The sequence below is a fragment of the Rattus norvegicus genome, chromosome 16, assembly GCF_021556685.1.
Source record: "Rattus norvegicus strain SHRSP/BbbUtx chromosome 16, alternate assembly SHRSP_T2T, whole genome shotgun sequence".
NCBI lineage: Eukaryota > Metazoa > Chordata > Mammalia > Rodentia > Muridae > Rattus > Rattus norvegicus.
In genome coordinates, this window is record NC_141549.1 from 37,920,064 (window position 1) to 37,934,150 (window position 14,087).

Consider the following 14,087-nt stretch of genomic DNA (forward strand, 5'->3'; position numbering starts at 1 on the left):
GCAGTGGTAGTACAAACATGTCATCATGCCATCACTCTCAGCTTTAGTTGGTTTTTGTCAGGGGGTGGGGTGAGGGGCTGAGGTGACACTATCCTCACAGGGATATGGACAAAGGTCTGCTACCTAGAGAGGGAACCAAAGACAGACCAAAGAACCAATAATAACAAATTGCAACTTGAGAATTAGTTTGTGTGATGGTGTTACATCCAGGAGTAGGAATGAAAGGTTCCATAGAAGAGCATGGACAACTCAAAGACTAGACCAAAAGTCTAGCCTAGTATGGATGGAAATCACCAAACCAGGAGCTTTGCAATGCTCAGAAAGACTTCAGGTCAGCTCACTAGGTGTGAAAATCCTATAAAAGAATTATCCTTAATATAAATATGAAGGATGGATTAATGAGGTTTCTGTATTTCTTTAATATGTGCTATTGCCCCATAACAAAACAAAAGAAAACAGTTTTTTTCAAAACAACGCCTCTATAGCTGAAAGATGAATCATCTAACTTTACTTACTATGAGAATCTGTTTCTTCCCAGCCCCATCCCATGTTATGTGCATATTATAATAGATCTGACTCTTCAGACTCCTTCTCCATGGCTCTAATTCCTCCATCCTGGTGCAGATCTGACCCTCCCCTTCTCTGCTGTCCTACCCAACTCCCTATTCTGCCCAGCCATTGGGTGATCAGCATTTATTGATAAGGCAGAGAATAAGTGGTAAGGTGTTCACACAAACTTGAAGCAGGAGATTCTTATACAGCATTACAATGCTATATCGAGATTGAAACAAAATATGAAATCAGAGAAATAAACATTTGAATAACCCAAGGGTAAATTTTACACAGCACACAAAACATTATGAAGAATCCCTCTTCTCAGGTGTCTTAATTTTGTACATAACCTCAAAAAAGGAGGAGTCCTATGCATCTAGCACGTTTTAGGGACTTCTTGAGAGTCTTGAGTTGTTTATATTCTCAGTATTCGGCAGATGCCTTTAAGAACTTGAGTCTTTGTGATCTTGTTTCAAGGATAGAACTTGCCAGTTAGAAGGAAAAGCTCTGGAATAATGTGGGTTTACACATGCCAAGGACTAATGTCTTCCTTGATGGATCTCTGCCTTGTATGTCCAGGCATGGTATCTCACTAAACCTGAAGCTTCCAGATATGAGCGGCCTGCCTGATGGAAGATCTGGAGCAATCTTACTCTTGCCTTATTCTTGCACTAGGATTACAGTCACATGGTGCCACTCTTGCTTTTCTCAGCGAGTTCTGGGAATATAGATGGATATCCTTACACTTCTCTGATTGCCATGTTCCCCAGTGAACTGTCTCCCTAACCTGTCTTCTCTTTTTTCATCTTTATCGGAAAACTGTTGGAGGCTACTGTTTCACCATAGGCAGCCTGGCTCATTTTAAGTTTATGATGTTCCTATCTTGGCCTCTCTAGTGCTGGGAATTCAGCCATTAATGAACATGCCCAACTGAAGTTGTTTTTATGTACACATTAATAATTTACCTCAAACTTTTTGAAAGAGTCTTTAAAAAAGAAAAAATGTGATAAGTTTTGACTTTTTGGTTTAGGTTTTATTTTCACAAAAAAGTCCTCTTTGGAAAAAAGTTTCCATTCTCCATGTGTGCAGAAGAATGGAGGCTTCCTTTTCTGATGTATCTTATTTTTTTAAATCTCTTTGGATCTGTTTTCTGCTTGTCTAAATGCTTTGATCTTCATTTCCTAAACTCCTTCATAATTATTCTTTTCTTACATGTTATTACCTTTCCCAGTATCTAAATATTCTTTCTGATATTTTTTCCTAAGGAACTGCTTAGTGTGAAGCTTCAAGGAAATTAATTTTTAACTCTGTTAAAAGGTCTCAGTACTTGATATTGCGTGTGTTACTCTCAAGTGTGCAGTGCCTTTTGGATTTCATTATCTGTTGCTGTTTTTCTCAGAAGTCTGGCAATACTTAGGTCCACACTCACACTAACCAACTAAATCAAGTAAATCGTGACATCAAGCATTGTGCTTAAACATCTTGCTTGTGGGGTGATCTCCCCGACATACTCCATCTCTTCACTGTGTTTCTAATGTTTCAGGCAGAACATTCTCTCTGCATAGATGGAGCTGGGATGCTGGCTTTGACCGCAGCATTGTGGATGCTGGGACGTGCGGTGGGAAAGGACAGGCAGCTTGTAATGGTTTTTGGCTGGACTGACAAAGACCCTAATTTATCAGGAAATCAAGATGTCCTGCAAGGAGCACATCATCTCATTCAAACTCATCCTTCGTGGGTGGTGAATAGTGGGCATAGGTAGACCTCAGCAGTCACCTTGCTGCAACTAGAGAGGGAAATCCTATTCAACTGTCCATATAAAGGTGTCTTAATCAATTTAAACCTTACTCTCAGAACGAAACTGATGTTTCTTGTGAGATTTTATTTTTTTTGAGTAGTTCATGCATTGCAATGATTTGTTTCCCTTCTATATAGATACTGTCTTTGGTTTTGTTGAGAAAATAAAGATCAAGTTTTTGTTCAATACATCTCAATTAAGAGCACAGTTAAGACTGTTATTATTTCATTGTTATCTACCTTAAGTATTAGATCAAGAGAATTAGAGCATGATAAGTAATGAGTGAGAGTCTGTTTTTCACATTTCCAATATTTCCAAGTGTCATGTAATCTATAAACTATATAATAGAATAAAATAAAATAATATTTTCTGTAAAACATAGAAAATAGAATAATATATAGAATAATGTATTCATCTGCAAGCTGTATTTAAATAAGCATTATTTATAGAAATATAGTTTTTTATTGCACTGTATTTATGAATAAATACACAGCTGATACAAATCACAGGTTGTATACTTTAAATTCAGTTCCTTATCATTTCTAGTGTGTTAGTGTAGTTTTAAATGTTATCAATCAATCTTCTAACACACACACACATACACACACACACACATACACACACACACACTATCCTCTTCTATTTTATTGTTTTTATTCCCATATATTTAGCCTTTTCATCTTTCTTTTAAGATATGTCTCCATTCTTTTAAATATTTTATATATAGTCACCATTATCCTTCTTCTGTAATTGTTCCTGCTTGCTGCTACAATAATAATAACAAAAGCAAACAAATATCTAAACTATGTTATTTTGTTAACTAACTAGGAAAAAATTTGTTGTTTTAAAACATTACGTTTGATTTCTATGCTTTCAAAACACTATACCACTTTGTAAGCTATGAATACAAATTAATGGTAAATAAATGAGTATAGTAGAAATGATATTTAGGATGAAGAGATATGATACTATATTTTCCTTCAAAATACTTATTAAAAGGGGGCAAAAATTGAATCTATCACTCTTTCAACAAATTAAATTTTCCTACCTTATAAAATTTGCTTCTTTGTGTAGTGTATCACTTATATTTGTGATTAATAAGATTGTGGAAATAAATTTCAAAGTAATGTTTGTTTCTTATTCCAATTCTTGAGCATAATTCATGAACTGGAAGTATACAAGTTGACATCCCAACACATTGTGTTTGGGGGACACATAGATGTGGGTCCTGAGCATAGTTATTTTTGGGTGCCCATTTCAAATTTCAGTGTAAACATGAAGTATACTTCAACAGATATCAAATAGAATATAATACTTTGGTGTCAATTAAGGTAACAATATCATGCTTTAAAGAGTGAGTTCAAACCTCACTTGGGAACAATGCTTTCAAATTTGAAATAATTCTCGTGGCTCTAGTCAAATTTCAAGTACAATGGGGATTGTTTAACTAATGTTGTTAGAAGGACTTCAAAGTTCTCTTCTCAAGCAGTGTTTGTCTCATAGTGAGTACTCTATCAACTGTCATTACTATTATTTAAAAACAACCAAATACATTTGAGCAACACATATTAAACTTTATCAATCAGCAGATTGATATCTACACAATAAGCAAATGAAGACAGCTAGAGAGGTGGAGTATAATCAACAAAATCTCTAGATTAAATAGAATGTTTTGTGGCAGGGGTTGTGGAAAGGGCATGCTCTCACTTTAAAGGTTAAAAAAGGTTTCAGAATGTGAGCTTTTTAGGTCAGTAGCAACAGTTTCCATCTCAGAATGTTCAGAGGAGCCATTTAATTAACAAATATTCTTGCATTGCTTGCTATGGGCCCTGCTGTGTTTATCTTCCATGCAGAAGAAAATTCTTCCTTTTTATGCTTCAATATTTTCCTTTTCCACAGACATTTCCACTGGGCCTAGGCGATGGGCAATTCTATTCCTGGACAGATGGTCTGAGAAGAAAAGACTGGCATGACTATGTGAGCATTCAGAAAGATGCTTTGCGCTCAGGTATGGACTTCACAATCAGACAGAGTGGTACTTATACTTCAGTGCTATGTTTGTCCCTGCTAAGTTCTCATGTCAGTTTTTCTTCCGCATGCATTAAAGATGTCTGTCTTTTGGGAACATTGGTGATCAACAATGGACAGAAACAAATGAATTCAAACTAAACAGACAAAACAAATAATGAAAAGCCTTTCCCTGGCTGCAGAGAAGGTCATTACAAATGTGCATGTGTATATTATCTTGTTTTTCCAAGCCCTTTCAAAATAATTCTGTGAGTCATCGTGGGATTTATCAGTAAGACATGAGCTGGTAAACACAAGCAAGACTCACACACTGGGATGAATTATATCTAAATGTCATTACCAAGAAACTCAGTCATGCCACAAGTTTTTGGAATTTTAATGGGTTATGACAATTCTATAAATTACAACATCTGGGAATCTGAAGTTAGTAATACTTGGACTAAGAGTTCAGTAGGACCAACTAAGTTTCAATTTGTGTAGAGAGAGTTCTAGGCTGAGGATATGTCTAGAAGAAAAATTTACAGGAATGTTCTTGGAGAAAGATTGAAAAAATAGTGGAACTCTGCAATTAAAAATTCAAGAGAGTGTATCAGTAGAAATCCTCAGCAGGGGAATGGTACATAGTAGGAGGCCCACATTTTCTCACGCAGCCAATGTAATTCTGCAGTTTCTCAGTGACAGTATCACAGAAATAAGATAACTGCTGTTTGGAAATATATTTAAACAGCAGTAAGGCACTCCTTCAGAAGCATAGTTATGACAACCCAGTTGGAGGTCATCCTGGTCAACCTTGTGCAAACTCATCCCCTCGGGAAAATTGCAGGGAGTGTAGTTCACTGTCCTGACATTGTACAGGACTCTTCTGTGTCAGGCAGAGCTGATCAAATTATAGCTCCTTTTCCTCTCTTCTCTGTCTTTCTCTTTTTATCAAGAGTAACCCACCCCTCTATTTCATTAAAGCAACTTGTCCCAAAGATGATTCTTGTCTTAAGAGAATTGACCTCTTTTAGATATCATCTTCCCCCTTTGACCAGGAGCCAATGAAAAATCACAAAACTGTTTTCCTCACCACCTGCCTCTCTTGCTAATCCTCTTATCTCTTATTTTTGTGAGCTTAGTCCACCTGTATTAATCTGACCATCTGTTCTTTATGCTTCAAGACTCACAAGGTTCTTTGAAATGTTTACTTAACCTTGTCAACTGTAAGAATATAATAATAACAAAATTATCACAAAATATTGAATGTATGTTTACTAATAAGTAAATTACTGAATCTCAGAACAATTTTTGTAGATATTAGTCAAAATGTGTAAAACGTTGGGTCTTTATGAATCTATTAATCTAATAATTATCAATTAGCTAAGACTATATAGAGGTAGACTATATCTGATTAGTTTCTATATACCTACCCCAGTTCCTGAAATTAAAATAATATAATATTTGGACATAGAGTAGTGACAGGTTTATGGGACAAAGACACACTGAAGTTAATATTCTGGCTTTTCCATTTATGAGTTACTTGGCCAATCAATTTATATTTGTGGTAGTCAGTTTTGCAGAAATTTCTTTATGATTAAGCAATTGATAAGTCAATGCTATGTAAAATAATTGACCAATTACCCGGGCATCACCTTATAATAACTGTAACTATGTGAAAGTTTTGTTTTATTCTTACTTACAAGTACATTTGAGTGTGAGTATATGCACACATGTGTGCAGTACCCATTGAGGCCAGAAGAGGGCATCAGAATAGTTGGAGCTGTAGTTACAGGCACTCTTGAGTTGCCTGACTTTGGTGATACTGTAGACTCTAAATTCATGTTTTCTGGAAGAGCAGCAAGCATTATTAACTATTGAATTATCATTCCAGACCCTCAAACTGTAATTATTAAATCATGTTAGTTACTTTTACATGAGTGGTTATACCTTCAGTTTGTGCAAACAAATTTTGGATCCAGAATCTATGACTTTCCCTTTATTTCTGCTTCATATCATATGTTTTATAGTTTGTCCCTATGTGGATCAAGGGCTATTCAAAGAACATGGTAATTTAGTACTTTTCAATATGAATTAGTTTTGAATGTTTTAAGTGACTAATGTTAAGGTTCTTTAATGGCTTGTTAGAGAATAGATACATCTTAAATAAGACACTTAAAATCATTCAGACACACATGAATAGATTCTCACAATTAAATAAACATCTGCATGTATCAAATGCAGTCTTAATGTGCCATTGTCTGTCCTCAAACACTTAAATTTGATGTTTGCTTTCTTATATTTCTCCATATGTATTAACATTTCTGTAACTACTATTAAGCATATTCTGATTTTTTGTTTGTGTTTGAAATTTTTTAAATTTTAATTATACCCAATGATTTTTATTTTCCATTCACCATTATTTTCAAAATTAATTATTGTCAATTTGTGAAAACAGTTGATTCATATTTATGTTGTTTAGTTTTCTATAACATTCTATTTGTGTTTATATGGATGTTTTCTATATTACATTTATCAAGTATAATTCTTCTATAAACTTTTTTATGTATGGCCCTGGGCTAGACACAATATTTTATTGGTAATATATCAAGTATTACATTTGCATGTTTAAAGAAGTCAGTTCTTAAGCTGTACCAAATTGATCTCCAAAATTCTTATGGTTGTTTCATTTTGGTCAAAAATGGATTGAATTCCTATTGCTACAATTCCTTTTGAGCAATTCATCCTGTATGAATCCTCAATTAATTGTAATGGAATTTATACATAATCAGTATATAAAATGATTGTGATTTTCCTACTAGCCATTTTAATTAGATTAATCTTTTATGCTTATAAAGTTGGTTTTTTCTCTTTTTAATGAAAATTCTTACTAATTTCCAATTTAATTTTAGTTTTCTATTCCTTATAAATCTATACAATGCTTCTTTTAAAATTATGTACTTTCCTAGGTATATGTAGTAAACTATATTATCTCATATTTCAAAAGTTTTTCAATACCTCTTTTATACTCTTTTATACATAGGCTGTGATATAGATTTTCTGTATAATTTAGTTAAATTCTCTATTTATCTATCTCTATCTCTCTCTATCTTTCCCTCCATCTCTCCCTCTTTCCCTCCCTCCCTCCCTTTCTCTCTTTGTCCCTTCCTCCTCTCTTCCACCTTTCTTTCCTTTATCTTTGCTTCCCTTTTTACCCTTCCTCTTTCCTGTTCTCCACTTCATTGAGTTAGGGTCTCAATATGCAGTCCTGGTTTGATCTCTCTGCTCCTAGCGGAGTGCTGATGTGGGAGGTACAAACAACTACAGCCATACATGTGGCTCATGCCACAGTTGATGCCTGTACCATCTTGAAAAATCTGGAGAATTTTACCCTGTAGTTTGGAACATAAATCCAAATATTCATGTTCATGTGGTAGAATGTAAGGATGTCTCACTGACTTATATTTTGGCTGACTGTAAATGAAAAATTGAGCAGCACTTAGTGGAAGATTTTCTTTTATTTATCTGGTGTTCACTAGTATAAATTAAATTTCTATATTTGTGTGCTGCCTTTTGGAGTTCTTAATACCACTTAACAGATGAAAATCCCTTTCAAAATAATATAGCATTTCATACGTAGTTTTTAGTAGTAATTACTGACTTGTGATTAAACTGATGAGTGATTTTTTTTGCTTATCTTTTACAATTATGTGTGGGTATTCTTTTTTGATAGATATGAAGAGAATGTATGCACAGTTTTAAAAATTAGACAGAAAAATGTACTAATAAATTATAATTAATATTTGTCAAATTATTTGCCACAGAGTATTTCAAGATGATTTATTATAATTCAGGGAGTTTTGTAAGTTGATTCTCTGGTCTTTTAGGATTAATCTTAGAAGACCAAAATTATCTAGATTCTTTATATATTTTAAAAGCTTTATTAACATTATATCTGGCATTTTTACATCATTATGTTACATGTTAACATTATAATGGTATAATGTTTACATTATGCCTGACTTTTTTTGTTTTCTCTTTTTTCATTCTTCTTTCATCCAATACATTCCTATGGCAGCCTCCCCTCCCTTCACTCCTGCCTGTTCTCCTTATACCTCCCATCTCCCCCAGATCCACTGTTCCTTGGTTTCCTTTCAGAGAAGAGAAGGCCTGCCAGGGATAACAGTTAAACATGGCATAAAAAAGATACAATAAGCCTAGGCCCAAACACTCATACAAATGCTGGTTGAGGCAACCAAGTAGGAAGAAAAGTGTCTCGTGAACAAAACATCAGAAACATCACAAACCCCGTTGTTGATTCCCACAAAATCCCAAGCTAAACAACATTGCGCAGGCAAAGGACTTATGGTAGACCCATGCAGACTCAGTGGTTGTTGCTTCAGTCTCTCTTAGACCTTGCGAGCCCTGTTTAGTTAATTCTGTGAGCTGAGTTCTGGAGGTCTCACTCGCTCTAATATAAATTGAAATTTAGGAAATTTTGAATATCATAATTGCCTATTCCTATCATTTAGAGTTTGAATGTTAACATTCATAATACTTGTGTTATGAAAATTATTTTTTAATCTTTTCTTGACATTATGATTTTAGTTCTTTTGTCTTTCTGTCTTGTCAAAACACACACCTCAGAGTGTTCAGTGTAATGCTGAACAGCTAGTAACAATGGCTACCATTGACATGGTATGATCTCTACAACAAGCAAATTAAGTCCTCTTTTTATGATTTTATATAGAGCTATAACTTCTCTGTGTATAGAGCTTCATTGTACATGTACTTTTACATGTACTTTGCCACAACTACTAACATGACTGACTAGTCTTTAACAAATACATTTCTCATGATCTTGTGACCTGATTAGTTAAGACATGTATTTTAGTTTTACTTATGTGTATTGGTTTGTGTGTGTGTGTGTGTGTATGGGTGTGCCTGCCTATGTATTCATCCAAAGTCAAAAAGGGGGGTAGAATGCCTTGTGCATGTTAGGACTGGAGATAGAGGCCTGTTTACTGGATGCTGAGATCCTAACATTACTGTTAATGATTGGATAAAAAGTTACGATGTCTGCTGATCCATCTTTCCAGGCTCATAGGGATTTTGATATGAGGGATATCAAACTTTAAAGGCTTCTCCAGACTCTTCTGTTTGAACTTGTTTCTTCAGAATAGGTTATTTGCTTACGAATTCACAATCAATCAACAACTTCCACTCTAATATTCAGTAGCCCAATAAAATTAGATTTAATACTTTGCTACTTCTTTCTGTCCTAGTCAATGATACTTATATGTTTAGATACAAGCAGTCTTCATTCTGTCTTAGTCATTCTGCCTTTTTAAATTTTCCATTGACTCAATAAACGCTTTTAGAGATCAACTGGATCAGTGCAGTGATCTAGCAGCACAGGCTGAGGGTTAGATCCCCAGTACTGACACTAAAATAGCGACAAGTTTACATGCCACCCTACATTGTGTAATGGATCAAGCATATAAACATGATTTGCAAATAATGTTCTTGGACAGAGGGTATGGTTCTTTGGCGGGCTTTTATTTTCCTAATACTGTGGTCATTCTGATCTGAAGCACGAAATTTTTGCCTTAATTATTTAAGTAACATTCAAACTGGTCTCCCTGTTTCAAAATTCTTCAAGTAGAATAAAAAGGAATATTTTTAAGATAATCAGATGATTATATTTCTCCATTCAAAATGCTAAAAAGGCTGGCTGTTAGATTTAAAACTAAAGCCAAGTTCATGTCCTAAACTTAAAGCCCCAACATGCTCTATAATTGACCTATCTATGACCTCATATGTTGAGTAGTGTGTAGTCTGTTACTCTCATGTTCTTCTTTAATATACTGGAAAGTTCCCAAGGGCTTTTACTGCCTCCTGAATCTGTTTTATCCATATTACATAAACTGATTCATTACTCTTACTGGGTCATTACTTTTCAACTCAAAAGAGTCTTCCATCACCATGTTATCATTTTAGAAACAGTCATCAATTCTCTGTAGCTCTGTCACATTGATATTTCTTATAGAGCTTAGGTTTTCATACATTATACGTATATCATGTGTGTGTGTGATTAGGAAATTAAAGTCTATGTGTCTACTAAATATAGGCATTTACCCAATGTCTCTAAATTATAATATAACCTTGACTTATTTGGAGTAAGTTTTTGACAGTCAGTGTTCCCAATAATAGTTCATAAACAATGGTATGAAAACATGGTACAATATACTTGCTATTTCTCTCTTCTGGAAAATGCATGTCGTGTACCCTTAGGCAACCTTTAGCTTGGGCCAAGCTGCTAAAGGGTCATACTTACTCCTACTAATTTCCACAGTAAAATAGTGAAAGGATTTTCTTCAAAGAAAATTTCAGAGGTAGGAATTTATCATGCTTTCTGTCATGAGTGTCCCACTCTCCGAGGTTACCTTAAGGAACATCTCACTTTAATGATGATCAGAAACTCATTCTTCTCCTAAGTGCCATTACTCTACATAATTTAAAGATTGCTAGCCAGAATCTAAGGGAAGCTCAAATGCATCCATCTGGGAGAGGCTGTAACACTGATTTCCAAAAGTAGGAGAAGTCCTTGGTCCTATGAAGGCTCATTTCCCTAGTATTGGGAAATCCCAGGGTGGTGAGGTAGGAGTGGGTTGATGGGAGGCAGAGCACCCTCATAGAAGCAGGGGTAGGAGAGATGGGAGAGGAGGCAACCTGGAAAATACTTAACATTTGAAATGTAAATACATAAAATATTCAACAAAAAAGCAAAAAATAAAAGTAAAAAATAAACTGAAACATGTAATTTTGTGTTCTGAATGTTTATAAAATACAATTTTGGTATAATTAGCATGACTCCTGGTCATGTTTTATTAATATGTTATGTAGTTTAAAACCATCATCTGGCATTCTTTTCTTACCTGAAATAATGAAACATTGCTTACTGTTAATAGTTTTCTGAAATTTATGCCTGGCTGGTGTATTCTCAAAAAGCTTATAATGATATTAGTTAGGAGATGGTCAATTTTAGGGAAATACCAAAATCATTATTATTCATTGAATTAGAATCAAATATTAATGAAATATTGCATTTATGGTCATTGTATAATCAGAAAATGGTAAATTGAAAAAAAGAGATTCTATTGAGAGTTCTCATCTATATGTCTAAAAATAGCATTAAACTTAGCTAAAACTAAATTGAGTAAAAATCATCCAGGGAAAATTTCCTTCAGTCTTACAATCTGAAAATAGCAATGTAGAAACATCTCAGGAGACTGAATAACCTGGAATCCACTTGTACTAAAATATAGATAGTTATCTTTTAAAATTAATTCCACTGGGGGTAGAGATTTAGTAGAGTACCTGCCTAGCAATCAAAAAGCCTTGGGTTTGGTTCCCATAACTGAAAAAAATCAATTTAATTTAGCTACTTGTAAAAGTTGTACTACCTCTCTATTTAGAAAGCTCTACTTCCCACAGACAAGAATGCATGAGATTTATTAATCTTATTTCCCTCATTAGTAAAATATGGCTTGATGATCACACCTATCATAGTTATTTTAAATGTTAATTAAATTGTCCAATTAAAATGCTTGTGCAGTTCCCTAAATGATCTTTATATATTAATATAACATTGATTTTATCTCCCATCTTATGATAACTTGAATCAGCTGTCATAATTTTTTCTTATGCATTCATATCTAATCAATACAAACAAACTTGAAAAGAGTTTCATGGTAGTTGGTGTATAAATTGTACTTCCAATAGTGCTCTCTATTACTCTAACATTTATATTGCAGAGTATTTAGTGAAATTCTGCCTCATAGATATGTTCCTCTAGTATTCTATCAAACACATCTCTTTCACATGGCACGGTAGTGATTATTTTCAGAATGTTTCTTTCTATAAATGCAAGTATTTTGCAAAGGTCATATAGTTAGATCATAATCCTTTATCATGAAAATATAGACAATGTTCTGCTATGGGAAGATATGTTCTAATAAAAAATTCTCAAAGACAAATGGATGAATAGCTAGTATAAGGGATTTGAATACAGGCAGACCAAAGAAACCAAAGTTTGATTGGATATTTTTCCTGAAATTTATTTTCCAATGAATTTCCAACTTCATGAGTTTTGGCACTAATAAGAAGTTTTGGCATTAATAAGAAGAGAGAAGCCATCCTTACACACAGTATTACATCATTGTGTAGCATGTTCAAAGATATAGGAAGAAGAGTAAAACAATTGAAAATTGAGCTTGAGTTTTAAATGACCTGGACAATGACATCAACATCATTACAGTAAGAAAACATTGCAGTTGCCACATTGTTTTATAACAACCCAGAGTCTCCCATGATTGAAGGATCCCATTCATTTGAGCCCAAGATTGTTAATAATGAAGTGTATTATATTTTTGTCACAATTTCATAGAAATTGAAGTCATTACTTGGATCTTCTATCAAAATTCCTATCCAGAGGCAGGCACAATTTTGTCAGTAATGAGTTATGAGCTTTCTTGGCCCCATTTCTTAATGAATGCAGATGAGGAAATATGTTTTAATCCATGAGAGAAGGCACATTGCCAGCTATGGAGACTGACATCAGAAACATACATTGCAATTTTACCTGATATCCTTTCCCTGAATAACACTGGATCTTAAGCAGCATTCATGCCAGATTACAGCAACAGTTACTTCGATGTTTTGTAAGCACAGACAGGCAATGAGTGCTCCTTAAGAATGCTAGAGCCCAGAGCGTAGGCATTATTACTTGAATGGAAATTTTCCCTGCCCCTAATTTGTGTAATAAATTTGCATTATTTATAAAGCTTACTTCATAAAATAATGGGAAAAATCAAGACTGAATAGCTAATTTAATTTAGTGAAGTGTTTGATGTGCCGGTATGAAATGACTAGGAGAACACAATAGAATTAACATCATCAAGGATTTAATAATGATCTAAATCTCTATGGTGACCAACTGAGCCCTAGGGATCCAACTTTATTATTGGATGAAAATGACTGGATTAATTTATCAGGCATTGGCCTACATAACAATCTAATAGAATTTAGTAGTGCATGTTCATTTGACTGTAGATATTATGATCCAGATCAGCTTGTGAAAAAACCATTTTTGTTATTAAGCAATCATATTTATTAAAACATCACTTGAAATTATGGCAAAAGGTTTGTGCATAGAAAATTAGTAGAGTATTATTTATTTTGCAATGCTCATATTTTGTAATGAAGGATAATTTTATGGACATAACAAAACATATATACATAATTTCACATACACATTAAAATTATTTTTGCTCTAAAACAAAAGCACTAAACTTATTATCCAAATTTGGGATATATAAACTTTAAGATGAAGACCTAGCATTTTTTCACTACCTATTCTTTATTGTCCATACTAAACTTTGCTCATTTATTTTTTCCTACATGTATAGTGTTTTAACAAATAAAAAATAAATTCTTATGCCTAGATCCATATCGCATTTTCACAGGAAGACAAATATTATTAAAACTATTTTTACATAAAAAATAAATTTAGGAAAATTATAATTCTCTAGGTAAATTCAATAATTTTACTATATTATACACGTGGTCCAATTAATAACAGGAGCATAAATCCAATATTACTTATCCTTATCATCTCTTAATTGCCCTTCTTCACCTCAATGTTTCATACTTCCTAGGCACATAAGCTATC

At 33.8% G+C, this 14,087-nt stretch overlaps 2 protein-coding genes across 2 annotated transcripts in view; both read left to right on the forward strand.

Moving 5' to 3' along the window:
• Erich1 (glutamate-rich 1) overlaps positions 1 to 14,087 on the forward strand; it is a gene marked incomplete at its 5' end in the record, with an annotated part of 52,793,804 nt that overhangs the window by 7,049,504 nt on the left and 45,730,213 nt on the right.
• Positions 1 to 14,087, forward strand: part of Galntl6 (polypeptide N-acetylgalactosaminyltransferase-like 6) — a 1,235,193-nt gene that overhangs the window by 413,499 nt on the left and 807,607 nt on the right. For both annotated transcript variants that reach the window (NM_001436575.1, NM_001135756.2), the window contains one exon: positions 4,250 to 4,358. In NM_001436575.1, the coding sequence (NP_001423504.1) occupies positions 4,250 to 4,358 (109 nt within the window). The remainder of the gene's footprint in view (positions 1 to 4,249; positions 4,359 to 14,087) is intronic.